We start from the raw sequence: 23,440 nt of genomic DNA, 5'->3' as shown, positions 1-23,440 counted from the left end.
AGGAGGACAGAGGAAGCAGAGGCCCGAGCCACCAAGGCAAAGGTGGCTGAGCCTTTGTCCTGAGGAACCTCTGCGGGTAGGAGGGTTGTCCCCACGCTGGCAGGGGTCTGTCTGAGGAAGACAGGAACCACCAGGAATGGCCTGCACTCTGGAGAGAAAACTAAGCACTTTTAGTAAGAAATAGGCACAGCAAGTTTCCTGTATTTGATCAGGAGCCCTTTATGGTTGGGAACTCCAGCCTCATTCACGTCTGGCATGTGATGTGGAATATATGAACAGACTTTAGGGACACGTGTGTTTCCCAGCAGATGTTTTTGTTGCCACCATCGAAGTCATGTTGCCAGAATGAATCGTGTTATAAGCTGACCGTAATAGCATTGTCCTGTGTATTACAACTACATTTGAATTCATCAACAGTTATATGGTGGAAAGGTTCACAAGCTCAGGTCCCGGAATCTCACTGCCCGAAGTTTGATTCTGTTTACCCTTGTGTCATCTTGATTGGCTATCATGATTTCCTGATAGATGCCCGTTTCGGTTTCAGTTAAATGGGCGTTCTGCCGGTGACGCCGTGCAGCTGGCGAGGGTGGTGCGAGCGCGTGCGTGTCGAGGGCATAGGGTCTGTGGAGGTTATGGGAAATTGTGTGTGTTTGTGTGTGCATGCATGAGATTTGTTTTTTGGAAGATACACTCAAGACCCTATATATAACCTTTTTTTTTTTTAAGATTTTATTTATTTGAGAGAGAGAGCATGAGAGGCGAGAAGGTCAGAGGGAGAAGCAGACGCCCCATGGAGCTGGGAACCTGATGCGGGACTCGATCCTGGGACACTGGGATCATGACCTGAGCCAAAGGCAGTTGCTTAACCAACTGAGCCACCCAGATGCCCCTAAACTCAAGACCCTAAAAACTCAAAGTATGAAAAAAAAAATTAAATGAGACTGCAATAACTTCAAAGCTAGTTTCAATGTTTTGGACAACACTACTTCAACACTTATGAAATAATGAGTTTAAACCATAGTGAGGATAAAATTGCCAGTGACTATATGGAATGTTACTTTCTTTATCTGCTTGCTTTTCGTTATTTTGCGCACATGATTACATATTCATAGGTACATGAAGAGGAAGTTGAGAAATTACCTCTAAAGAGTTTCTAGCATTTTCCATTTATACATGTGTATTCATCTTCTTAAGGACCACTTCTGATGGCTTTCAGAGAAACCAACTTGGCTCACCTTTGAAATTATTAGTTGAGATGGGGCCAGAGCTGTGTTTCAGCTCAGAACACAGACTGGCCTGCTGCTCAGCCCGCTCCCGCTAGCGGTGACACCGCGGTCTCCTCACCCTAACGCGGTTGCCCTCACGTGGACTGCCGGTGTGCGTCGCGGCTGCAGGTTTCCCTGTTTCCATTCTCAGACGGGGTGGGGTGGGGAGCGTGGGAGAGTTGTATTTGTAAACAAGCTCTCTCTCCGGAGTCCCACATCCTTCTGCTTCTTCCAATTCCATGTCCTAGCCGTGGCGTTTGTGGCCACATTTCATGCCATCACCTCACGTGTCAGCATCTGCTTGGTTTCCTGAAAATGCTGCTTGCTGTGGAGACGGGGTGAGGGCAGTTTGGGGGGCCCTGTGCGGTCTGGACGGGCCAAGACAGTGCCGCTCCACCCGCCCCCTGAGTCCCTAGATGAGAAGGGGTGGGTGAGGTGGCTGGTTTGTCCCCACCGAGTAGCGCCCCATGGGCCATCGGCGCAGGTGGTTGTGCGGAGGAAACCCAGACAAGAAAGTGGAGGGGGACACAGGCATCTGCATTTTCTGTCGGGAAGGTGGGCTGTTTCCAGAGGAACGGCATGGTCACTCGCACCCCTTCACCAAGTGAACAGGTTCTATTGGGAGAAGTCAAAAGACAGGGCGGGAAGGGTGCCCATGGGATGGGCCACCTTAGAGCACACTGTGTCTCCTGGGACAAAAATCACTGTATCTGAGCTCAGACAAAGGATAAATAAAACTGAAATATGGAATTATAAAATATGAACTGAGGGGTTTTTTTTGTGAAGTTTTTGTAGCTTAATACAATTAAAATGAAAGACGAAAAATGTAGCAGAAACTATAAGGAAGTAGCAAGAAACATGGTTATGGGGATTCAGGAATTTCAGCTGGATGATTTTCCCACATAGGCTTCAGAACCATCCTGTGGCTTAGGCAGCGGCACGGAAATGACACGTTCTTCTGCCAGGAGGCCTTGGGACGAGGAGGAAGATAGGGTTAAAGGAAGAAGACAGGGCCCGTTCAGTCCTGGGGCCCGGGAGGACGAGTCCCAGGTGGAATGAGAATGGGTGAGGGGCACGTCTCACAGAGCAGAGAGGCCCCACTGCTTGTCCTGCTTCTGTTCCGAGGGCCACGCAGGACACAATGCATCCAGGGCCCCCGGGCTGAACAGTTGTGGGCCAGTTTGCTCTCCTGTCTCCTGGGGTCACTTCCCAAGAAGAGACACCACGAAAAATGTGGTGCGGTCCCCTGCTGACTTCTCTGGCACGTGCTGTCCCCCAGGCCCTGCCCTGGCCTCTCCCTCAGGTTTCTACTTTGTCAGGGGCCCCTCGGGGGGACACATCAGCCAGACTGCCAGGTGGGCAGGAATGCACATGCTCCACGAGATCTCAGCATGGGCACTCGAGTTTGAACTTCATATAATTTTCACATGGCATAAACTCTTTTGGTTTTCTTCTGACCATTTACAAATGTAAAAACCATTTTAATCAGCTGCTGCGCAGACACGGGGGTGGACTCCACAGCTGCTGCTGTTTGCCACCCCCACTCCGGGTGCCCCCCTTCCTGACAGCCCCGCTCCGGGTGCCCCCCCTTCCTGACAGCCACCCTTTGTGGGGCACTTTCTGTTGGGAAAAACCCAGGTCTTCATTTCTAACAAGGTGGGTCCCTGAGATGCCCTGATTCTGCCCAAGGCTCACAGAACAAGACAGAAGGGGGAAGGGCGGGGAGGGAAACGCGGAGTGGAGAACATCCGGACAGGCCCCAGGGGCCCCGGGGCTGGAGACCAGACACCTAGAGGCACACCAGGCCCTGGGGCTTGCCTGCGGCCACAGTCCCTAATACCATGACGGTCTGGCTTTTTCTGGTTTACAAGCTTCTGTGGGCTTAGAACAAGTTTGATGGTTGTTTTGCTGAGCAACATTTAGGACATGTTTTTTACCACCCTCTAGACCAGCAATATGTGAAACCGAGCTCCTCAGCATTTCCCAGTTATTTTCTCTCGCGGTTCCTTTTTGTGGAGCCCCCAGAAGCCTGCATCTTGAAGGAGGTCAGGGACCCCATGTCAACCCACCCATGGGGTCTGGGGTCTGCTCCCCACCTCTTACCCCCAGAGCCCTGGGTGTCGACATGCAGGGAGCTGCGTCTGTGTCCCATTTCCAGGACCACACCTAGGAAAGCTGGAGCAGCTTTGTTTATAAGAGGTGATTCAGCAGTGCTTGGTCTCACGTCATGGGTGTTTACTTCCATGACATACAGAATCTAAAAGAGCTGGTCTTTCCATCCCGTCTGTAATGAGAACACATGAACGTAGGACCCCTTCTCTTCGGTTTTGTAGCTCAGGACCTCGTCAGCTGTCAGCCCAACATGTGTCACGAGTGTGCACTATTGCAGCGAGAATCCTCCATGTCCTCACAGTGCCGCAGGGGCTCGTTCTATTACTGCAGATGGTGATGCTCGATGGATTTCTCCTCCAGGGCTGCTGTACGATATCCTCTCTCCTCCGGGTGAGCCGTCACAGTCTGAGATCTTCCTCTGATCAAGAGGACAGAGCCCTTAGCCAGCATGTGGCCCAGAAAATGCTCAGCACCGTTAGATAATGGAAAGAGAGTGTGCGTTCCTGGCTGTGCTTTCTCTTCCCAAAGAGGCACCTTGTGCCATCAGGAGGGGGAGACTGTAGATGGGCTGATGCAGGGAATCCACTGAGGGCGAAGAGGGCAGAGTAAACCCAGGAGGGAAGTGGGGAGGCCCCTGGAGGGAAGCCCGAGGTGATCTCTTGCTCATGTCTGGTATGTGTGCGCAGGGGCATTCGGAGGGGCTGTACCGTGTGTGCATTCCTCCGGCCTGTCCTCTTGGGCTCTTTCTCCAGAAAAGGGCCTTATTGGCGGGGCTTGGAGAAACGTGGATTCACAATGAGAGTCAGTACTGGTACAGAAATAAGGGAGGAGGAAAACCTTGTTCCTCTGGTGGAAAGCCACTAATGGATGTGGAAGGATATGGAGACAGTCACCCTTTGGCGGTCCCCATGTGGCTGACTCAACCCCTAGGCATCCCCGGGGCCCAGGCTGGTGATGGACATCCCACATGAAGTGGCCTGGTCTCTGGCTGTCCCGGGAAGACAGCAGTTGCAGGGGAAAGGGGTGAGTGACCTCTGGCCACCAGCCCTGCAGTGTGTCCACACTGCTCCTAACGTGGCATCGTGAGGACATGTCAGACCTGGCCAAAGTCCGTCCATAGCCCAGGAGGCCTGTGACCTCCAAACTGCCCAGACGAAGGGGAGCAGCCTGGGGTACAGGCGGGATCAAAACACTGAGAGGGGCACTTGCTAGTTGGGGTGGTCTGTTTGGTAAAGCAGAATGGCCCCACATGTGCGGAAATGCCAAGTGTCAGGAGCATCGTGTCTGCCACTCGCTGTAGAGACAGAGGAGCCATGGTGGGTGTCAGGTTGTGCGGCTGAGCCTGCAGAGGTGACAGAGGGTCCCGGAGCCCCTGGAACCAAGCCCTTGTTGAGCTCATAAGAGCAGCATGATTATGATGTGACATCTGTGATCACAGACATAAAATATGTGTAAGGAACCTGCTCCCCTATCTGGCACTGAGAGGCCACGTAATAGCTGTTAGTCTTTCCACGTGAGAGCTGATCGTCGTTCTTCCCCGCTTGCACGTCTAGGCCTTCTGTTGCTGGGAATAATGAGAACATTTGTCTCCGAGTGTTTGGGTGTGAGCTGTAGCACAGATGCTCCCACGGCTCTGACCAGCCACTGACCCTCTGAGCTGCACAAGCCCCTCCCCGGACCCAGAAAATCATTAGCGGCTGTCGCAGGGACCCCTGCCCCTGCCCCCGCCCCACAGCCGCAGTGGGGGGCTCTCCTCCCAGTCCTTGGAGTGTGTGCTGTGTCAGGTGGCCAGAACACGGGCCTACTGAAGGCCGCCGTCCGTGCACTGGGGAGGTCCAGGGCCTCACACGCTGGGAGCTCTGATCCTGAGGCTGTGCAGACCGCATGGGCGTCAGGTGCTGTGCTCTGGGGTCGGGTGAGCTCCCAGGAACGCAGCTGGAGGCTGGTGTTCCCACGGGTCAGGTGTTCCCATGCGTGTGGGCTTGTGGAGCTTTAGATTTGTGAGTCTCAAGATGACAGGTAACTTGATCAGAGGCGCCCGCCACCGTCCACCCAGGCCTGTCCCCAAGCAGGGATGACTGGAGGGCTGGCTGGCTCACCGCACCCCCGCCACTGCCCACTCCCAGCCATTCCCTGCTTCTCCTGGCGCCACGGCCTCTTGTGGACCTGCCTGCACCTTTGTATCACTTCTGGGCCTTGGGCTCTTCGTCACCCACCAGGGTCTGGCACGGGGCCCACCACCACCCACGCCTGCTCTCCACACCCTGGCCGCAGCACAACCGTGTCAGGACGGCAGCCAGACCACGCACCGGGCTCTGGAGCAGAGCCTCTGTGTCCGGCCCTGCCCGCCTCCCAGCCATCTGTACCTTCCTCCACTTTCCCGCAGTGAGCAAGCTCAGTCCCACACAGGCTGGCTCTGGGGGGCCCCCATCTTGCCATCATTCAGGTCTGAACCCACGTGGCACCTGTGTTAGGAGGCCCTGGACCGCCATCCAGTCACTCACCACGATGTGCATCTTGCGGGCTCGTCCCTGGATCCCTGAGTCCGGAACAGTGTGTGGCGCCAAGTAGGGCTTCTCAGAGGACATCCTTCACCTGAGGGGAGCAGAGCTGCCCAGGCCCCAGGAGTGGAGAGATGTTCCTTGTAGAAATAAGGTCTCATTTTATACAATAACATGTACCTGTTTTAGCCGTAATTTGCTGAGTTTGGACGGATGCCCTTGTGGTCCACCCCATTCCCCCACCTCACCCTGTGACTTCTGCCCTGTTGTCTCCTCTAGATTCTCATCCGTGTGGCCCTTTTTGTCTGTCTTCCGAGGTTTGTCCATGCTCTTAGGCAGGTGACGCTGGGGCGTAACACCCCTCTGTCGTGCAGCTGTCACGCTGTTCGCACACCTGCTGTCGGGGACGTGGGCCTCGGATAGCTCACTGGTTCCACACGCGGCTCTGATGAGGGGCAGTTGCACGCAGTTCTCTGGACATGTTTTGGTTTCTCTCAGGTAAATACTTAGGAGTAGGATTGCTTGCGTTATCTAACTCCTTAAGAAGGCACCAGACTCCCAGTTTCTACAGGAACAGATCCACGCCTCCACCAAAACTCAGTATTTTTAGTCCTGTTTGTATTAGCTGTTCTAGTAGGTACAGGGTGGTATCTCACTGCATTTCCCTAATGACTAGTGATAGTACATTTTCCTTTCCACATCTCTTCTACCGTTAGGTATCTTTAAATCCTTTGACCGTTATATAAATTAGGTTGTTTGTCTTCTTCTTAATGAGTTATAAATGTTCTTTTTTTTTAAATTTTTATTTATTTATTTGACAGAGAGAGATCACAAGCAGGCAGAGAGAGAGGAGAAAGCAGGCTCCCTGCTGAGCAGAGAGCCCGATGCGGGGCTCGATCCCAGGACCCCAAGATCATGACCTGAGCCGAAGGCAGCGGCTTAACCCACTGAGCCACCCAGGTGCCCCATAAATGTTCTTTATAGTCTGAGGTGGGCTTCTTTAAGAGCGGTCATTTCTAATTCTGATGAGGTTACCCCGTTTAGTTTTCTTTTGTGGCTCCTAGTTTTTATTTTGTATCTGAGAAATCTTCAGCTAACCTAGAACTAGGAAGATTTTTATTTTTCGTAAGTCTTATAATTTTAGCTCCTACATTTAGATCTGTGATCCATTTCTGTGCATGAGATACACAGGGAGGCTCACTTTTCTACATATATACATCTGTTGGGAAGCCTGGGATGCGTTTTGTGCCCCGTTGAAACCTCACACGTACTCTGGACCAGACTGTCTTCAAATACAAGATGTTGTTAACATATGACCAGATCCAGTTAAATGGAGAAGAACAGTCTTTTCAGTGACTGACACAGAGACGGCTATCAGTGACGAAAGAATGAAGGTGGACTCCTGCCTCACGTCATCTACACAAGTTAACTCAAAATGGATCAAAGACCTAGTTTTATTTTTTTTTTAAAGATTTTATTTATTTATTTGACAGAGAGAGATCACAAGTAGACGGAGAGGCAGGCAGAGAGAGAGAGAGGGAAGCAGGCTCCCTGCTGAGCAGAGAGCCCGATGCGGGACTCGATCCCAGGACCCTGAGATCATGACCTGAGCCGAAGGCAGCGGCTTAACCCACTGAGCCACCCAGGCACCCAAAGACCTAGTTTTAAAAGCTAAAAATATAAAACTCTTAGAAAAAAAAAACACAAGTGTGAATCTCTGTGACCCTGGGTTCAGCATTGGTTTCTTAGTTCTGACACCAAAAGCGAAAGCAAAAAATAAAAAGAACAAAAACAGAGAAACTGGACTTCATCAAAATTAAAAACTTCACGCAGGTGACACCAGTAAGGAAGAAAAAAAAAAATCCACAGAATGGGATAAATCCTCTTATCTGACAAATGATTTGTATCCAAACAATACAAAGAGCTATTAAAATTCACTGATGAAAAATAGCCCCGTTTAAAGATTAGGCCAAGGATCGGAACACACACTGCTCCAGAGGCGAGCAGATGCCTGGAAGCCTGGGAAGAGGCTCTGCATCCGTGGCCATCGGGAAAACCAGGGAAATGCAATCCACAGTGACCAGCCGCCTCCCACCCACCAGGAGGACAAGAAGGGTTTCTAGGAGAGGGGGCGACGACAAACACCGTCAGCAAGGAGACGGAGCAGTCAGGACCGTCAGACGCTGCTGAGGGAATCGCGGAAGTGGGCGGCCACCGCGGACAGCAGGCGGGCAGTTCCTCTGTGGCTACGTGGAGTCCCCCAGGCGCATCGCCCAGAGAAAGGAGAACGCGGGTGCCCACCTGCGTGCGCCGCAGCTTTGTTTCCAGTAGCCAAAAAGCAGAGAACCGCCATGTGCCCATCAGCTGACGAGGGGATGAACACGGGGTGTTCCTCAGCGCGTAGAGGAGCGACACGACGCTGGCTGCCGTGTGGGCACACCCTGAGAACGTGCACGTCAGAGACGCCAGTCTCAGAGGACGCATCTCGAATGATTCCATTTGTCTGAAATGCCCAGAACGGTGGCATCTGTGGACGGTCGGTCCACGCTCGCTGCCTGCTGCCTGGGGGGGCACAGGGGGGTGAAGGGGCAGGAGCGAAAGCAGCAGGGCTTCTGCAGTTGGGGCGCGGGGACGTTGTACGGCCTTTGAATACACTGAAACCCCCTGAATTATGTACGCTTGGAAGGAGTAAATGGTATATGAATTATATCTCAATTTTTAAAAAGAAATCGTTGAATTAGCCAGACATAAAGTCAAGATGAATTTATCTGTGGACACTCGGGTGCACTTAAGCTCAGGATGCAAGGTTGCCCGCTCGTGTGAGCAGGAGGCAGGCAGGGCGCCCCGGGCCCTTCCCCCTGGGCACCGGGAAACGCAAGGCTGGTTTTCTCCAGCGCTCCTAGGAGTCTGTTCCCTTTGGACCAGCAGCCGTCCACGGCAAAGCAAGTCCCCGGTGTGAAAGGGTGGGACCGCAAGCCCATGGCCACCACTGCTGCCAGACACCAGGGCAGCTCTTGAAGGCACACTGCCAGGCGAGTGGCAGGCGCTGAGTAAACCGCGCGTTGACTCACACTGAGGACAGGCCGCGGGGGGAAGGCTGACGCCGCGCCTGTGCAGAGCCCCCATCGCACAGCTTGTTCCCAGCTTCCCAGCGCCGCCTCCCGTCACACACAGCCCTCCGTGGAACTTCTGACCACCGTTGAAGTGTGCTCATCTGCCTTAGGAGCTGCGTCCCCTGTCACGGCTCTGTCCTCCACAGCGCCCCCTGCGCACCGCGGTCTCACGCGCTCTGCGGCTCTAGTCGCCGCCGCCGGCTCCGCTCTGCGCGCTCTGCTGCGCGTGCGCGGGACCGGGGCGCGGCCGCCGTGCGGCCTTGGGTAAGAGGCAGCAACTCAGCCCCCCCCCCCCCCCGGAGAGCTCCCCAGAAACATCCTGGGTGCCCGGCCTCTTCCTGGTGTACTTGTTTCTGTTTGTTTTTAAACTAGAGGGAGTGTACCTCTTTGTGAACACTTATCTAAACCCTCCTTTTGCTGGTGAGGAGGTCCGGCCGGGGGCTGAGCCCGCGGCGTGTCTGCCCCGCGGGCCCCACGCCGGCGCCCCCCAGCCTGGGAGCTGGCCCGCCGCGCTCACGGGCCCCTCTGTGGGGCCCCGCTACAGCTGTTACTGATTTAGAAGAGCTTGAGGTTGAAAAATCAAGCAGCGCTTTCCATTTAGAACACTTAAGTATACATTTTCTCATACACACTGTTTCGCTGAAATTAGAAGCTGGCTGTAAGCGTAAACCAGGCCGAGCCCAGCCTTTGGTCAGAACAGCTTGGTGTTTGGCCGTGGTCGTGCCCCGTCGGCATCTTTCCCACGTGGGTCTGGAGCGCTGGCCTCACACCCTGGCGGCAGAGGCTGATCCTCGGGCCGGCCCTCTAGAAGCTGTCCCTACAAGACCTCCTTCTCGGGGCTGACTGGGTTGTGTCCACCGAGCACTTGTGTCCTCAGGAAGGTCCTGTCCTCTGAAGCCCTGGGTTCGGATACCCACAGCTGTCCCGTGAGGCTCCGTGTGGGACACAGCAGGGCTCGCATCTGCCCTCAGCGCCAGCCCGGGTATCTGCTTCTATACCACGGGCAGCGGGAGGAGGGAGAGAAGACGTGTCTCGGACACTGGCCCCGGAGCCCACAGGCCCACCACAGTCCGCACCAGAGCCCACAGCAGCCTCGGCTGCTCTCCCCCCAGCCCTGCAGTCCGCTCCCCAGAGAGCAGACCTCGAAGCCAGGTGTATGTTCACGTGTCAGTTCTGCGAGGAACAGGATCAGATTTTTCTAGAATATTAGGTAGAGGGGAAAACCAGCCCTACCTTAGAGTTGGAAGCCTAGAAATCTGTGAAATTCCATTTCATTTTCCTCTTTTAGAGAGAGTACCTTCGACTCTCGAGTGGCATGTGATCTCGTGAAGCTGGCTTGGTGGAGCATGCTCCCCGAGACCCCGTTAGCCCAGGCAGCCAGGCACACTTCGGGGGAGACCGACGCAGAGGTCCCCAGGGGCCCCCAGTGGCTCTGTTCCCAAAGTGCAGATGGGCGGGGGCCATCGGGCGGCAAGTATGAGGATGGACAGGGTGGGAGCGTCTACTGCGGCAGGGGCCTGCCTGAGGGCTGCAGTTTGAAGGGCTTTTAAGGCCAAATGCTAAAGCTGCAGACCACAGCAGTAAGACAGCACCGGTCAGCAGGCCGAGCATCACCCCGGTGAGCTGCAAGGAACCCTGCAGAGCATGTGCGACTGCTCTCCTGCCACGCAGGCCTCGAGAACAGGGCAGACGGAAGGGCCACCCCAGGGCAGAGAGGGGTCTAGGGAGGCAGCGTGGCCAAAGGCCAGAGAGCCCTGGGGGACAAAGAGGTGAAACTGGGATGAAGCTCTTCACTGGGAGGTAGAGGGTGTGGGCACATGGGGGCTGTGGGGCAGTAGGAAGATCTAGAACAGGCAGCACCACTGAGCCAAGTGGCAGGAGTGGGGTGGCCAGGATGCCGCATACTGTGTCTTAGACCACAGAGGGGCTCCAGCAGGACCAGCGGAGAGGGGCCCTGGCTGCACGCAGGATGGAAATCAAACGCTGAGCCAGCAGGAGGTGAGAACAGCGTTTACTGAACTTACAGAAAGATACAGAGCATCTGGGAGACGTGGAAAGGAAAGGAGGGAGGGAGTCTTGTGTTTGTTCAGGGTCTCGGGGCTTTCTACTGAGGACAGTGGTCTGGTGCACATGTCCCCTCAGGCCTCCAGGAACCGTGAGAACAAAGACAAGGACCCAGGTGCTATTCCTGGGAGTGAGGGGGCCTTGGCGTCGAAGTGTCTAGCACTGGAGGTCTGGAATACGCGTCGGACGGCTTCCAGGCTTTCTCACCGGGTCCTACCTTAGATGTGGTCTGAATCCTGGTCCCTTACAAGGAGGGCGGACACCATCTAGATTGTAGCCTGTGTGAAATGGGGGTGCAGGTCCTAGCAGGAAAAGGAGCCAAGAGCTGGTTGTGGGGCAGGCCTTCAGCTTCCCTGTCTCGGGGGACCATGATGCCAAACCACCAGTGCACTGCAACCTGACGACTTCACGACGGCTCCTGGCTCCTGTCCTGTCCCTGATTTTTCTGTACCCGCTTCCTCTCCCACAGGAGAAGTACCCAGAAGTCGTGCAACTCCCAGAGGGGGCCACCTCCAGCTGCATGGTGGTCCGGAGCACCCGCCAGCCTGGGTGAGTGCAGATGCCCTGCAGGCCAAGCCTCCCCAACACCAGGCGGCTGCTTGCTCTTAAAAACGAGCATTACAAGTGGTAGAAAACGAATGTCAACTCCCTTCCAGACACCTTGATGTGTCTGTGCAGCCCTGGGGAAGAGCTGGGAGGGGACATGGGGAAACGGCCAGTGGTGCTGGGCTCACTGCAGGGATGGAACAAGCAAGGAGGGGAGGCCGGGAGGAGCTGGGGCTCTATCTTGATGGGCTGACCTGGGGAAAGGCCGGCAGGCAGTAAGTTCTGGGTGAAGGGAGGACCTCTCTGGGGTCCTGTGCACACACGTGGGAGCCCCCCCACACCCCCTGCACGTGAGGCGCCTTCACAGTCTATGTCAGAGTGCCTGAGGGGCTTTGTTTTCAAACCTTCAAATGGAGCCGTAACTATGTGGACTTCTCAGCTTTGCCTTTGTTACTCTACATTATTTCCAAAATGAGCTTCTGGCAGTGTGTGGAGCTGTACACAGTTCATTCATTCTCGGTGGTTCTACTCCGTCAGCTGTTATTTCTGCTTTCTTCGGGTCTTGGGCACTTGGGTCATCGATTGTTTTCCACTATTTCTCACACTCCTGTCCATGTCACTGGCCACTTAGAGGACCCAGGCTTGTGGCAGGAAGTGAAATTCCTGGCCTCCCATCACTGCCGATGCTTTTCAGACTACACTGTCCGTTCAGGCTCCACGCCAGTAGGTTTTCTGCATCCTATGTCACCCGCACGCCCACACCACCACGTTGTGGGTCCAGAACAGCATCTTGCTGGGTCTTGGGGTCCATTTCCCTCTTCATTCATGTCACACGCACTTCGCTGAGCAGACGTGGCAGGTTTCCGTGCCAGACGTCTTCAGGAGCACCTCCTCGGGGAGGGTGACAGGTGCCACACAGGTCAGACTGCCCACCTGACTTCAAACAGCACTTAGGAAGGCATCTTACATCTTTCAGGTTCGAGCTGGTCATCGTTTGGAGGGTGCAGATAGATGAAGAAGGGAAGGTTTTGCCAAAGCTGGACCTTCTCCCCAAAGCACCACAGCAAGGTAGGGGCCTGGCCAGGGGGTATGTGTAAGGATTTACTGTATCCAACAGGTGCCTGCTATTGTGTTCTGGTTTTCAGGGCAAGAATCAAAAGCTGAACATCTCAGTGTATTGTTTATATCGGTTTATCAGTGATCAGAAAGCAGAGGCGAGGAGAGACTGTTCCCTCCCCACCTCTGGTGTGTGGGTCCATCCCCGCTTCACAGAAGTCGTCGGCTGGGGAGGGAGGGTCTCAGCGCGGCGTCTCAGCCAGCCTGCTCTCCCTGCAGCTCTGGAGCTGGACCGGAACCGAGTCCTGGAGACCGCGCCTCTCAGCTTCCGAGCCCTGCTGGGTGTGCTGGGCATTGAAGCCGCTCTCGAGAGCCTGATAAAGTCACTCTGCACAGCGGACCCCAGCTAGTTCCTGGCAAACACGCAGGTGTGTGACCGTCTTCCACAGAGAAACGACACCTTTAGGACAGGTTGTGCAGTTTTAGCACATCCTATATCATCCATCAGAACGTGGGATAATAGCCAACAGCTACTGCAGTACAAAACGCCAGACCAGCAGCACGTACAGTGCCTGGGGGAGCATGCAACTCTTGATCTCAGGGTCGTGAGTTCAGGCCCCACGCTGGGGGTACAGAATACTAAATAATAATAAACTTTCTCAAAAGTTAAGCTTATTATTTTTCCTATATTTCCTATTATTTTAATAATAGGAATATCCATCCTTGGATTTAGGGGAGCAGCTGGTCCTCTCACCAAGTCTGAGGATGGAGGTGCCCTGGAGGTCAGCCCTCCCCTTGCCACCCAAGGGCCCCTACTCCTTGACATTCCTGACGCCCAGGGTGACACACCCACCTTGCCATCCTGCCCTACAGAGTAGAACTCACTCTTCTTGGTCTTGACATCAAAGTGCAGCAGTCGGCTTTAAAAATGCAGTGTCACAGACTTGACAACCCTCGCACCCCATCCCCCAGGTAGCACTGGCCTCAGCCGTCCCATTTAAAAGGTTAGAATCGGTAGAAACATTGCTTGAAACCAGTCAGGGAAGGAGCCGCACTGGAGTGTGAGGCGGAGACCACACAGGGCAGTACCTCATCGGTCGCCATGTAGATGCTGGTGGTTTCAGTCAGGATGGGCCTCAGAGGGGGCCCAACCCACCTCCTTGCACGGCCAGGGTGCTGTGCACACCCATCCTCACACAGGCCAGCAACAAGGAGCTACCTCAGGCCAAAACAACAGAGATGCTTCCGTCCACACATGTCCCTGCAAGGGGTGTCTCCACAGCCCCCCAATGCCCACGGGTGAGACATGTGTCATTTGAATATCTTTCTGAACGTCTGAGAAAAGAAGTAAATGTTAGGACAAAGCTGAATAAACTCTAGGAGAGCTGGCTTGATTCAAACAAGTATAATTCTCAAGTTATCACAAAATTCCCCACAAAAATTTACAATCAGCAAAATATTCTTATTTTTCACGTAGCATTTTCATACATTACCGTGGTTTTGCTATTATAATCTTATGTTACAATAAACCTTCATTAGTCCCTCAAAACGATGATATAAATAATCTGTACAACCCACCATAGAGTAAAAAAACAAAGCCAAGATTCCCCACAGTCTTCTTAGCAGCCGGGCACACTACGGTGACCCCAACAAGAACCCTTTTGGTGCCAGCCAGGAGTCGCTCATCTCTGCAGGAGCAGAGCTGGCGGCTCCCCCGAAGCACCGGATGCGAGGTGTGCAGCCGCCCCAGCTCCCGCGCTGCAGCGGCAGCCACACAGCACGGAATGCCTCGGCTCCCCTCATGTCAGAGAAAGCGCTCGTGAGTGGTGTCCACCCCTGACCTGAGTCCCATGCTCCCTGAAGACCCTGTGCAGAGCAGTGGCCGTGACACCTCCACAGAGACCTCAAGTCCACGCAGCTCAGGACCCTCATCCGCACCAGCCCCCCATCCCTCTGTGCAGCAGAGCCCACGAGGCCTGTGCTGACCGGGGGCTCGCACGGACAAAGCGACCACGTAACTCAGCTGGGAAAGTTCCAGTAGTATCCATGTTTCCTTTCAAGACCAAACTGTAAGATGTACGCGACAATTCAAGTTTTCTATGTTAGAGTCCGGTAGCAGGAGATCCAAACCTTGGGTCTTAAGGCTTTTACATCAGAGATTAGACATCAGCCCTGGGTGGGGAGGAGGAGCAGCCCAGAGCAGAAGGTGTGGGGACACCACACGCAGCAGCGCTCAGGTCTGATACTCCTCGTCCTTGAAGGTGTTTCTGCGGCCCTTCCATGTGGGGTCACCCAGACACAGCCCCCACCTGGCCAGGTGGTTAAAAAGCAAAAACATTCACAGCCAATGGTCACCCAACACAACAGAAAACTGCTCTCTCATTCAGCCTGCACATTCTGTGTTCAAGTTTCGAAGACCCCGCAGGAAGCGCCTAGACCTTATGGAGAACTAACGTGCAGTCCTCACTCTCCTTGTACCTGGTCGGCATCACGGCTGCGTCTTTGGCGTGTACAGTCTTTGAGTAGAAGTTGACTATCTTGCCGTCCAGTTTGTACTGGTGAGGAATGCTCTCGTAGGGCTTGAGGTCGAGGTCCAGCACGGACACGGAGAAAGCAAACCTGGATCTCGACGAAGGGACAACGGGCCTCTGCTCGGAGCTGGAAGTGGAAGAGCAGCTTCAGGACACATGAACCCCAAATCCTCACCCTGTTCAGGAGACGCACCCCGCCTACGCCTGCCGTGACACCCCCCACCACCACCGCACGGACAGGAGGGCTAGCAGGTATCCCCCGGGTCCCAGGGGCCCCTGACCAGGACTCAGCAATCACTAACCCCGAGAGAAAGGAGAAGGTCGACCTGGCCTTTCCTCAAGCCGATGGAGCAGACTTCCCTCCCCCGCCTTTTCCCACATCTGGTGCGAAGCCCATGTTCCCTGGGGCGCTTCACGTTAGGAGAGCGTGCTCTGATTTCATGCTTTAGTCTCAAATCTCATCTGCGGGGCTCGATGTTTTGTTTCTAAGGCTTAGTTTTGTGGGTTTTCTAAACATCAGAAGTAGGCGTGCTTATAACAGAAAATGAACAATTATTTATATTAAAACCAACCACTCAGGCTAATTCTGAATTTGGTACTCAAATAGCGGTGCCATCCACCCCACTCAGCTCTCAGAGTGCTCGGTAATATTCTGCATCCAACAACGGCTAAATATAAAAGAGCTCAGTTTAGCCCAAGAGAAATAGGACTCCTAGTTTCCCATGCTTACTACTCTTGGAGATTTAGAAAGCATCCCAAAACAACACGAATTTCAAAAGCTCCTGCCTGGGAGGGGAAGACCAGTGAACACGCTCCCGTCCTGACAAAGCTCATCAAGGCCGAGACTCTCGCTTAACCCCTGTCCTGAAATACCCTCTGTCGGAAAGGGAGCCGTGGCTCGGCTGCTGGGCTGAAGCTACTCCCTCCTGAACGGCAGAAGGTCCCGCCTTCTAAGGCCTGAGCTCCAGGCAGCGGGGCCGGGACAGCACCTCTCGGGCCCCCAGCAGGTTTCCCACGACCAAGCCGGCACCTGACTAGGTGACACGCACACAGACAGGCATCGCCTGGCACACAGGCTGCCTGTGTTTGTGTGTCCAGCACAAGTTCCGGGGAGCCCAGGGTGTAGCTCCAGTGCCAAAATGCTCCTGCGCTGCGCCCCGGGACTCCTGGGACAGGCGTCCCCGCCCGTCTGTGTCTGCCAACCAGCCAGCCCGCCCTGCACATTCCCGCACGTTCCTGAGTGCATGCCTGTTTGAGGAAGGGCAGCGGGTGACAGCCGCATGCTTCTGTCATCAGACACGGTGGCTCAGTCCAGTGAACGCGCACTGCAGCCACATCCTCCCGGGATCCCAGGGGTCCTCGTCTAAACAGAACAACCTTTTCGGATTTCAGCTACACCCTAGGAACATCCCTCCGCGTTTCCTATCCCCTCCGTGCCTGCCAGGGAGCGGCAGTCCTGGGAATGTTTAGTTCAAAAGCATCTGAGAAATGGGTGGCTGGTAGCCAACGATAAGGTCATCTTGACCCGGGAACACATGTCAGAAGAATGTGGAACATTCCACAAACACTGTGTGTGGGGTTTGGCACTCTGCGGATCAATGCTGAAGATGCCATCTAATTAGCAAGAGAAGATTATCATGTTCATCCTGAATTCCTAAAAAAAGGGCAGAGGAGGGGACCGGACAAGGACAATAATGTCCAGGGAGAGCTGCTGCCGACAGGAAGCTCAACAGGGAATGTGCCGTCCCACAGGCCTGGAAGGGCCGCGAAGGCTGGTGGATCAGGACCTCGTGGTGGATATGCAGCTTCTCAGGACTCCAAGCATCCAGTCAGCACATGGCGCCTTGAGAGAAAGGAATTTGTGCCACAGGATCCAAGCTGCTTCTAAGTCTTTGGAGTATTTTCTTAGAAAAGGATAGTAATCTCTAATAGGACAATCTTAAGATATTCTCGGTAAATGTCTTTCCAACCGAATCACAAGCTTCAAGAGAGCAGCAGGAGTTAGCAAGCCATGGTGGGTTACTAGGTGTCATGTAGCCCACAGACATCAGCCTGTCAGCGGAAGTGGCCTGCCAGGGTGCTGTAACCGCAGGGACACGAGCACGGGACCCAGCAGGCAGCTCACCTTGTATCCTGCAGGCAGGGGGAGAGCGCGATCATGATGGAGCAGTCCTTCGCAGTCATGGCCACCCGGTACTGCTGAACCTGCGGCGGGATGGGGAGGTCAGCACCGGGACCGTACCCCCACCACACGCACCCAGCACCCAGCACCTGGCATGGTCCAGAAATCAGCTACCGGTCCGGGGCTAAGTGAGGAAGCCCCAGGCCAGCCTGCCCTGCCCGCCCTGCCCTCTCACTGCAGGCGGCACGCGGACCCCGACTCCAAACACCAGGATGCAGGCTTGTCTTCAGCAAGGCAGCCAGTCTGCCAGCTTGGAAGTCTGCTACCTGGGCTACTGGGGTGCTAGGCAGCCTGACGGTGCTGAGCCAGCTCTGTTCCACACACGCCCAGCGTGGCCTGCTCAGGTCACACCACCAGCATGAATGATGCTGCGGGGGGAGGGCTGCCAGGCTCGGTGTGAACTCCCTTCACCCCCAGAGTGACCCACAACCGGCCCACTCAGCAAGACCTGTGACAGCAAGGCTGGGTTCAAACCCAGGCACTGTGGCTCTCAACACTGGCCTGGACCACGTGCTCGCACCAGCCTACAACCATGTCTGCCAGGGCCGCTGGCGCAAACCACACACAGCGTGCTCTGGGGACCCAACTCGTGAGGCCGTGTGCGCCCACCTACATGGCAGACATGTAGGTTCTGGAAAGCATCACCTCAGCATAGTCTGGGGCATTTACCCCCCCCCCCTTTGATGTCTCACATTATTATCTGAGTTTTTTAGACTGAATAGCTCTCACTTTTACAAAAATAATCACAAAAAAGGAAATGGGCCTTACAGGCTATCACTGGCCTCAACGTCATGTACTGAATGATCAGTCTCACCTTCCGTCTGAGTCCCACCCCGCGAAAACGTCCAGTTCCCACCTTCCCTGCGCACAACCATGCAGGGCACCTCAGGCCAGATGGTGGCTTTTGGGGGGCCTACAAAACCTCTTCTATACTTGGTTCATTTGGCTACGAAATCAGGTTATTTCACAAAACACACAAAAAATTCAGTCCAAACGAATTAAAGAGATAAGCGTTTTTTAAAAAGTATAAAATAAGGCAAGCCAGAAAAGGCTAACAGATCCGAATTCCCAAAGAGGAAGTGTCTGTAGAACACTGTCCTAATACCAGTGTGGAAGATCGAGATCAGCAGCAATCACAGATGATCAGCACCAAGGCGTCAAGGGCTAGATCCGTTCAGAGGCGGGAGCCACAGGGTGGCAGCCTTCCAGGACCTGCAGCCCTGCTTCAAAGAGATCACTTACGAAAATTGGGGTCAGGGGCGCCTGGGTGGCTCAGTGGGTTAAAGCCTCTGCCTTCGTTCGGCTCAGGTCATGATCCCAGGGTCCTGGGATCAAGCCCCACATCGGGCTCTCTGCTCCACGGGGAGCCTGCTTCCTCCTCTCTCTCTGCCTGCCTCTCTGCCTACTTGTGATCTCTGTCAAATAAATAAATAAAATCTTTAAAAAAAAAAATTGGGGTCAGAGGACCCTAACTTGCTAGGGTTTCCCTGGCCCCAGCAGAAACAAACCCAAGATCCTCTCTGGAAGGAGACATTATCCTAAGCCTTGCATTATTTCTAAAATAATTATAAAATGTAGTGATTGACAAGTTAAAATACCCAGGTATAATAGAACATGACCTGCGTGAACACCTCCAGGAAACCCCAGGCCCAGGCCAGCAGAGGCACACACAGATGCAGCCACTGGAGGTACCAGACAGACCTGCTGCTCTGTCCGAAGGATGAAAGACAAAATCAAGAACTTGAGAGGAAAGCTAGAAGATAAAAATGAACCATATGTAAATTCTAGAACTGAAAAAATACAAAAACCAATTATTAAGAATGCAAGAGATAGTTTTAACAGATTAGAAAAAACTCAAGAGACTTGCTACAACGGAAGACAGGTCCAAGTAGAAAACATCCAGAATGAGGCATGGAAAGTAAGACAGCTGGAAAATACCAAGGAAACGGGCAGAAATCAAATCTGAAGATGTTAAGGCCAAATATATTCCAAAACTGAGGAAAGACATCAAGCCACAGACTGAAGAACGACTCCAAAAAAACACAATCAGTTATACACATCACCAAACACTTAAGAATGAGTCACCAGCAGACCTACACAAAGGAAACGTTAAAGATTACCTTCAGACAACAAGATCATTCTAGATACAAGCTCCAGGACACAGGGCAGGATGAAAAGCAACCCAAGAGAAGCAACCGTGGGTCAAAGAACACTGACCCTGTGTAATATCTCCTTGAGTTTAAAACAACGGAATACACAGCAACAGGATTTCAGTCAAGATAAGAGTAAAACATACTCTAAGAATTTTGCACCGTCCAAAAAGAGAGTGAAGGTACTGGACATTAGACTTTTGTAAGTCAACTGCTTGCTGCAAAGGTTAGGATAACTACCAAGAGAAAAGCAAAAGACTGTAGATTCCAACAGAGTGAGGAAATGGAACGATTAAAAAAATTACCCAAAAGATTCTAAAAGAGGAGAGGACAAGAAACCTACCAAAACAGGTGGTAAAGGATTACACCCAAGTATACGTTCACAAAACATCAGAAAGGATAGAAAACCAAACCATAAATGCAAAGACAAAGACTAAAAACAAAAGAACAGAAAAGATATGCAGTGCAACTACTAACCAAAAGAACCTACAGACGTTACACTAGTATCACACAAAGGAAACTTAAGGTAATACCACACATAAACACAGTAAAAATTATAAATGACACTTGAAAATGAAAAATTTGATTTACCAGGAAAGTGTAACAATTTTTTTTAAATATTTTATTTATTTATTCGACAGAAAGAGAGATCACAAGTAGGCAGAGAGGCAGGCAGAGAGAGAGAGGTGGAGGCAGGTTCCCTGCTGAGCAGAGAGCCCGATGCGGGGCTCGATCCCAGGACCCTGGGATCATGACCTGAGCCGAAGGCAGAGGCTTAACCCACTGAGCCACCCAGGCGCCCCGAAAGTGTAACAATTTTAAGACAACTGACAATATAGCCTCAAAACAAATAACAAACAGAAAATTCCACAATTATGTAAACCTTCAAAACATCCTTCTTTTGAAAGAAGCAGACAGTAAAATAAGGTGAGAGAAGATGCGAACACAATTAACCTGACCTAATGGGAAGATATAAAACACTGCACCCAACAATTTAAGAAGATACCTTCTTTTTTTCAAGTATGCACAGAAGCATTTTTCAAATAAATTGATCTATAAAAGCAAATCATAATGCATTTCAAAGGATCAAAAGCCAATCTTAACAAATTTCCAAAGGACCATATGGACTGTGTTCTCTTACCATAATGCAATGTTGCTGGTAATCAATACAAAAAAGATAGTGAGAATCTCCATGTGTTTGGTAATTAATTCCTTCTAAATACTTACATGTGTCAAAGGAGAAATCTTAATAGTGATCAGAGCATATATTTTAAATGAATAGTGTTGAAAATATAGCTTGTGGAATGAAGCTAAAAACATGTTTACCAAAAAAATAGTGTTAAATACACATTTTAGAAAAAAGTCTAAAACTTAATTAGATAAGCATATCAGAATATCCAAAGAAGAAAGGAAAACAATGCAGAAATTACTAAAATAGGAAAGTATCACTCAGTATACTAAAGGATCCTACGTTAATTTTTATAAAACTAACAAAAATGATAAACTCTTTGTAGTATGGATTAAGAAAGAAAACAGCAGACATCAGGAATAAAAGAGCATTTTCAGATCTTACAGAACATTAAAAGAATATAATAAAAAAACTATATGCAAAAATTTTGAAAATTTTAGATGAGACAAATTTCTAGAAAGATATGCTACTGAAATTGACAAAAGAAGAAGAAAATCTGAAACTGAGATCCCGACTTAAAATTTTTCTTCAAAGACAATGATCAGCCCAGATGGTTTTAACTGTGGTTCTACAAAACATTTAAGGAAAAAATAATACAATTCTTACTTCACCTCTTCCAGAGAACGAGAAAATGAGCAAATATTCTTCAAATGTTTTATGAGGCAGGCATACCCTTGATACCAAGGCCTAACAAAGACATTACAAAAAACTCACATCACTCATAAATATATATGCAGAAGAAACCCTAAACAAAACACTAGCAAACCAAATACATAAAAGTAATAAATTACTGTGAAGATTGTACGGTTAACCACATTAACAGAAAATAGACAAGTCCTATGATCATCTAATAAAAATAGAAAAAGCACTGATAAAATTCAACAATCTGCTGCTGAGAAAAACTTTTAACAAATTAGGAATAGAATGGAACATCCTTAATTTTTAACTTATTTATTTAAAAAACAGATAAAACAACCCCCCCCCAAAAAAAGACCTACAACACACAATGTACTTAGTGGTAAAGTGGGTTCTCGGAGAATGGGAACAAAGATTGGAATTCCCACTGTTACAAACTATATGCAGTTAAGCACAACAAAGTAAGTAAAAGGCCTAAGGATCAGAAAGCAAAAAACCAAATTTGTAGAAAGTATGATTCCATACAATGAAAATCCAAAAGCTGTAAGTGAATAGTCAGAATCAGTGAGTTTAGGGCACCTGTGTGGCTCCGTCGGTTAAGAGGCTGACTTTGGCTCAGGTCCTGCATCGGGCTCCCCACTCAGTGTCGAGTACACTTCCTCTCCCGCTGTGCCCCGCCAATGCTTTCTCTCTCAAATAAATAAAAATCTTTTAAGAAAATAGAATCACTGAGTTTAGCAAGGTTGACACATATAAAGTCAAATAGAAAAATCAATTGCAGGGACACCTGGGTGGCTCAGGTCATGATCCTGGGGTTCTGAGACTGAGTCCCACATTGGTCTCCTTGCTCAGCAAGGAGCCTGCTTCTCCCAGTCTGCCCCTTCCCTGCTTGTGCTCTCACACTCTGTCTCTGACAAATAAATAAAATCTTAAAAAAAAAAAAAATCGATTGCATTCCTATATGTCCACAACAAACATTTTAAAATGAAATTTTTTAATGATTTATTTTAGAGACAGACAGTGAGAGAAACACATGCACAAATGTGGGGAGGGACAAGGGAGAGGGACAGGAACACAGAGACTCCCTGCTGAGCAGGGAGCCCAATGCGGGGGGCTTGATCCCAGGATCCTGAGAACGTGACCTGAGCCCAAACCAAGAGTCAAACGCTTAACCAACTGAGCCACCCAAGTGCCGCTAAAATGAAGTTGTTTTTTTAAGATTTTATTTATTTATTTGACAGAGATCACAAGTAGGCAGAGAGGCAGGCAGAGAGAGAGGAGGAAGCAGGCTCTCCGAGGAGCAGAGCACCCGATGCGGGGCCCGATCCCAGGATCCTGGGATCATGACCTGAGCCGAAGGCAGAGGCTTTAACCCACTGAGCCACCCAGGCGCCCCTAAAATGAAATATATTTAAAAAGATACCATTTATATCCCAAACCACCAAATATATGGGAATAAATCTAATATAAGACCTCTAAAGAAAACTCTAAAATGTTATTAGTTTTTTTTTTTAAGATTTTATTTATTTGAGAGAAAGAGCACGAGCAGGGGGAAGGGGCAGAGGGAGAGGGAGAAGCAGACTCCCTGATGAGTAGGGAGCCCAATGCCAGACTCGATCCCAGGAACCTGAGTTCATAACCTGAGCCAGAGGCAGACACTTAACCAACTGAGCCACCCAGGTGCCTGTTTTCATTAGTTTTCAAACAACACCTAAAATAATAGAAATGCCCATGTTGAAAGACTCAGTACTGTATAGCTGTCAACTCCTATTGTCATTTTAGTGCCAAACCAGTCAAAATCCCAACAGGTTTGTTATTCCTTTTCCTTGTAGAACTGAACAAGTTGATTCTAACATTTATGTACACAAGCAAAGGTCAAGAAGATCCAAGGAAAAAGACAATCTTGAAGAAGAAGGTAGAAGGATTTGCTCTACCGGGTATCAAGGCTTGTTCGGAGTCTCTAGTGATCAGGATAATTCCTGAGATTCTGGGACAATTCCATATCAAAGTAAAAGAAAACCCCACCTCATGCCATACCCACCAAATATGACAGGCAAAACAATAAAGGTTTCTAAAATACCTGTACGACCTTTAG

The 23,440-nt window shown here is 51.2% G+C and overlaps 2 protein-coding genes across 3 annotated transcripts in view; one reads left to right on the top strand and one right to left on the bottom strand.

The window, feature by feature from the left end:
- CENPP (centromere protein P) overlaps positions 1-13,280 on the top strand; it is a 219,170-nt gene extending 205,890 nt beyond the window's left edge. Inside the window, exons 6-8 of the mRNA XM_047701079.1 lie at positions 11,525-11,604; positions 12,578-12,669; positions 12,937-13,280. Of these exons, the coding sequence (XP_047557035.1) occupies positions 11,525-11,604; positions 12,578-12,669; positions 12,937-13,067 (303 nt within the window). The 3' untranslated portion in view covers positions 13,068-13,280. The remainder of the gene's footprint in view (positions 1-11,524; positions 11,605-12,577; positions 12,670-12,936) is intronic.
- A 767-nt stretch (positions 13,281-14,047) lies between these two features.
- The window catches only part of IPPK (inositol-pentakisphosphate 2-kinase), a 49,139-nt gene continuing 39,746 nt past the window's right edge, over positions 14,048-23,440 (bottom strand). For both annotated transcript variants that reach the window (XM_047701071.1, XM_047701070.1), the window contains 2 exons: positions 17,314-17,393; positions 14,048-15,315 (listed from right to left, as the gene is read on the bottom strand). In XM_047701071.1, coding sequence (XP_047557027.1) covers positions 15,090-15,315; positions 17,314-17,393 — 306 coding nt within the window. In that variant the 3' untranslated portion in view covers positions 14,048-15,089. The remainder of the gene's footprint in view (positions 15,316-17,313; positions 17,394-23,440) is intronic.

The sequence above is a fragment of the Lutra lutra genome, chromosome 13 (assembly GCF_902655055.1).
Source record: "Lutra lutra chromosome 13, mLutLut1.2, whole genome shotgun sequence".
Taxonomy (NCBI): Eukaryota; Metazoa; Chordata; class Mammalia; order Carnivora; family Mustelidae; genus Lutra; species Lutra lutra.
This window is presented reverse-complemented; position numbering and strand designations above follow the sequence as displayed.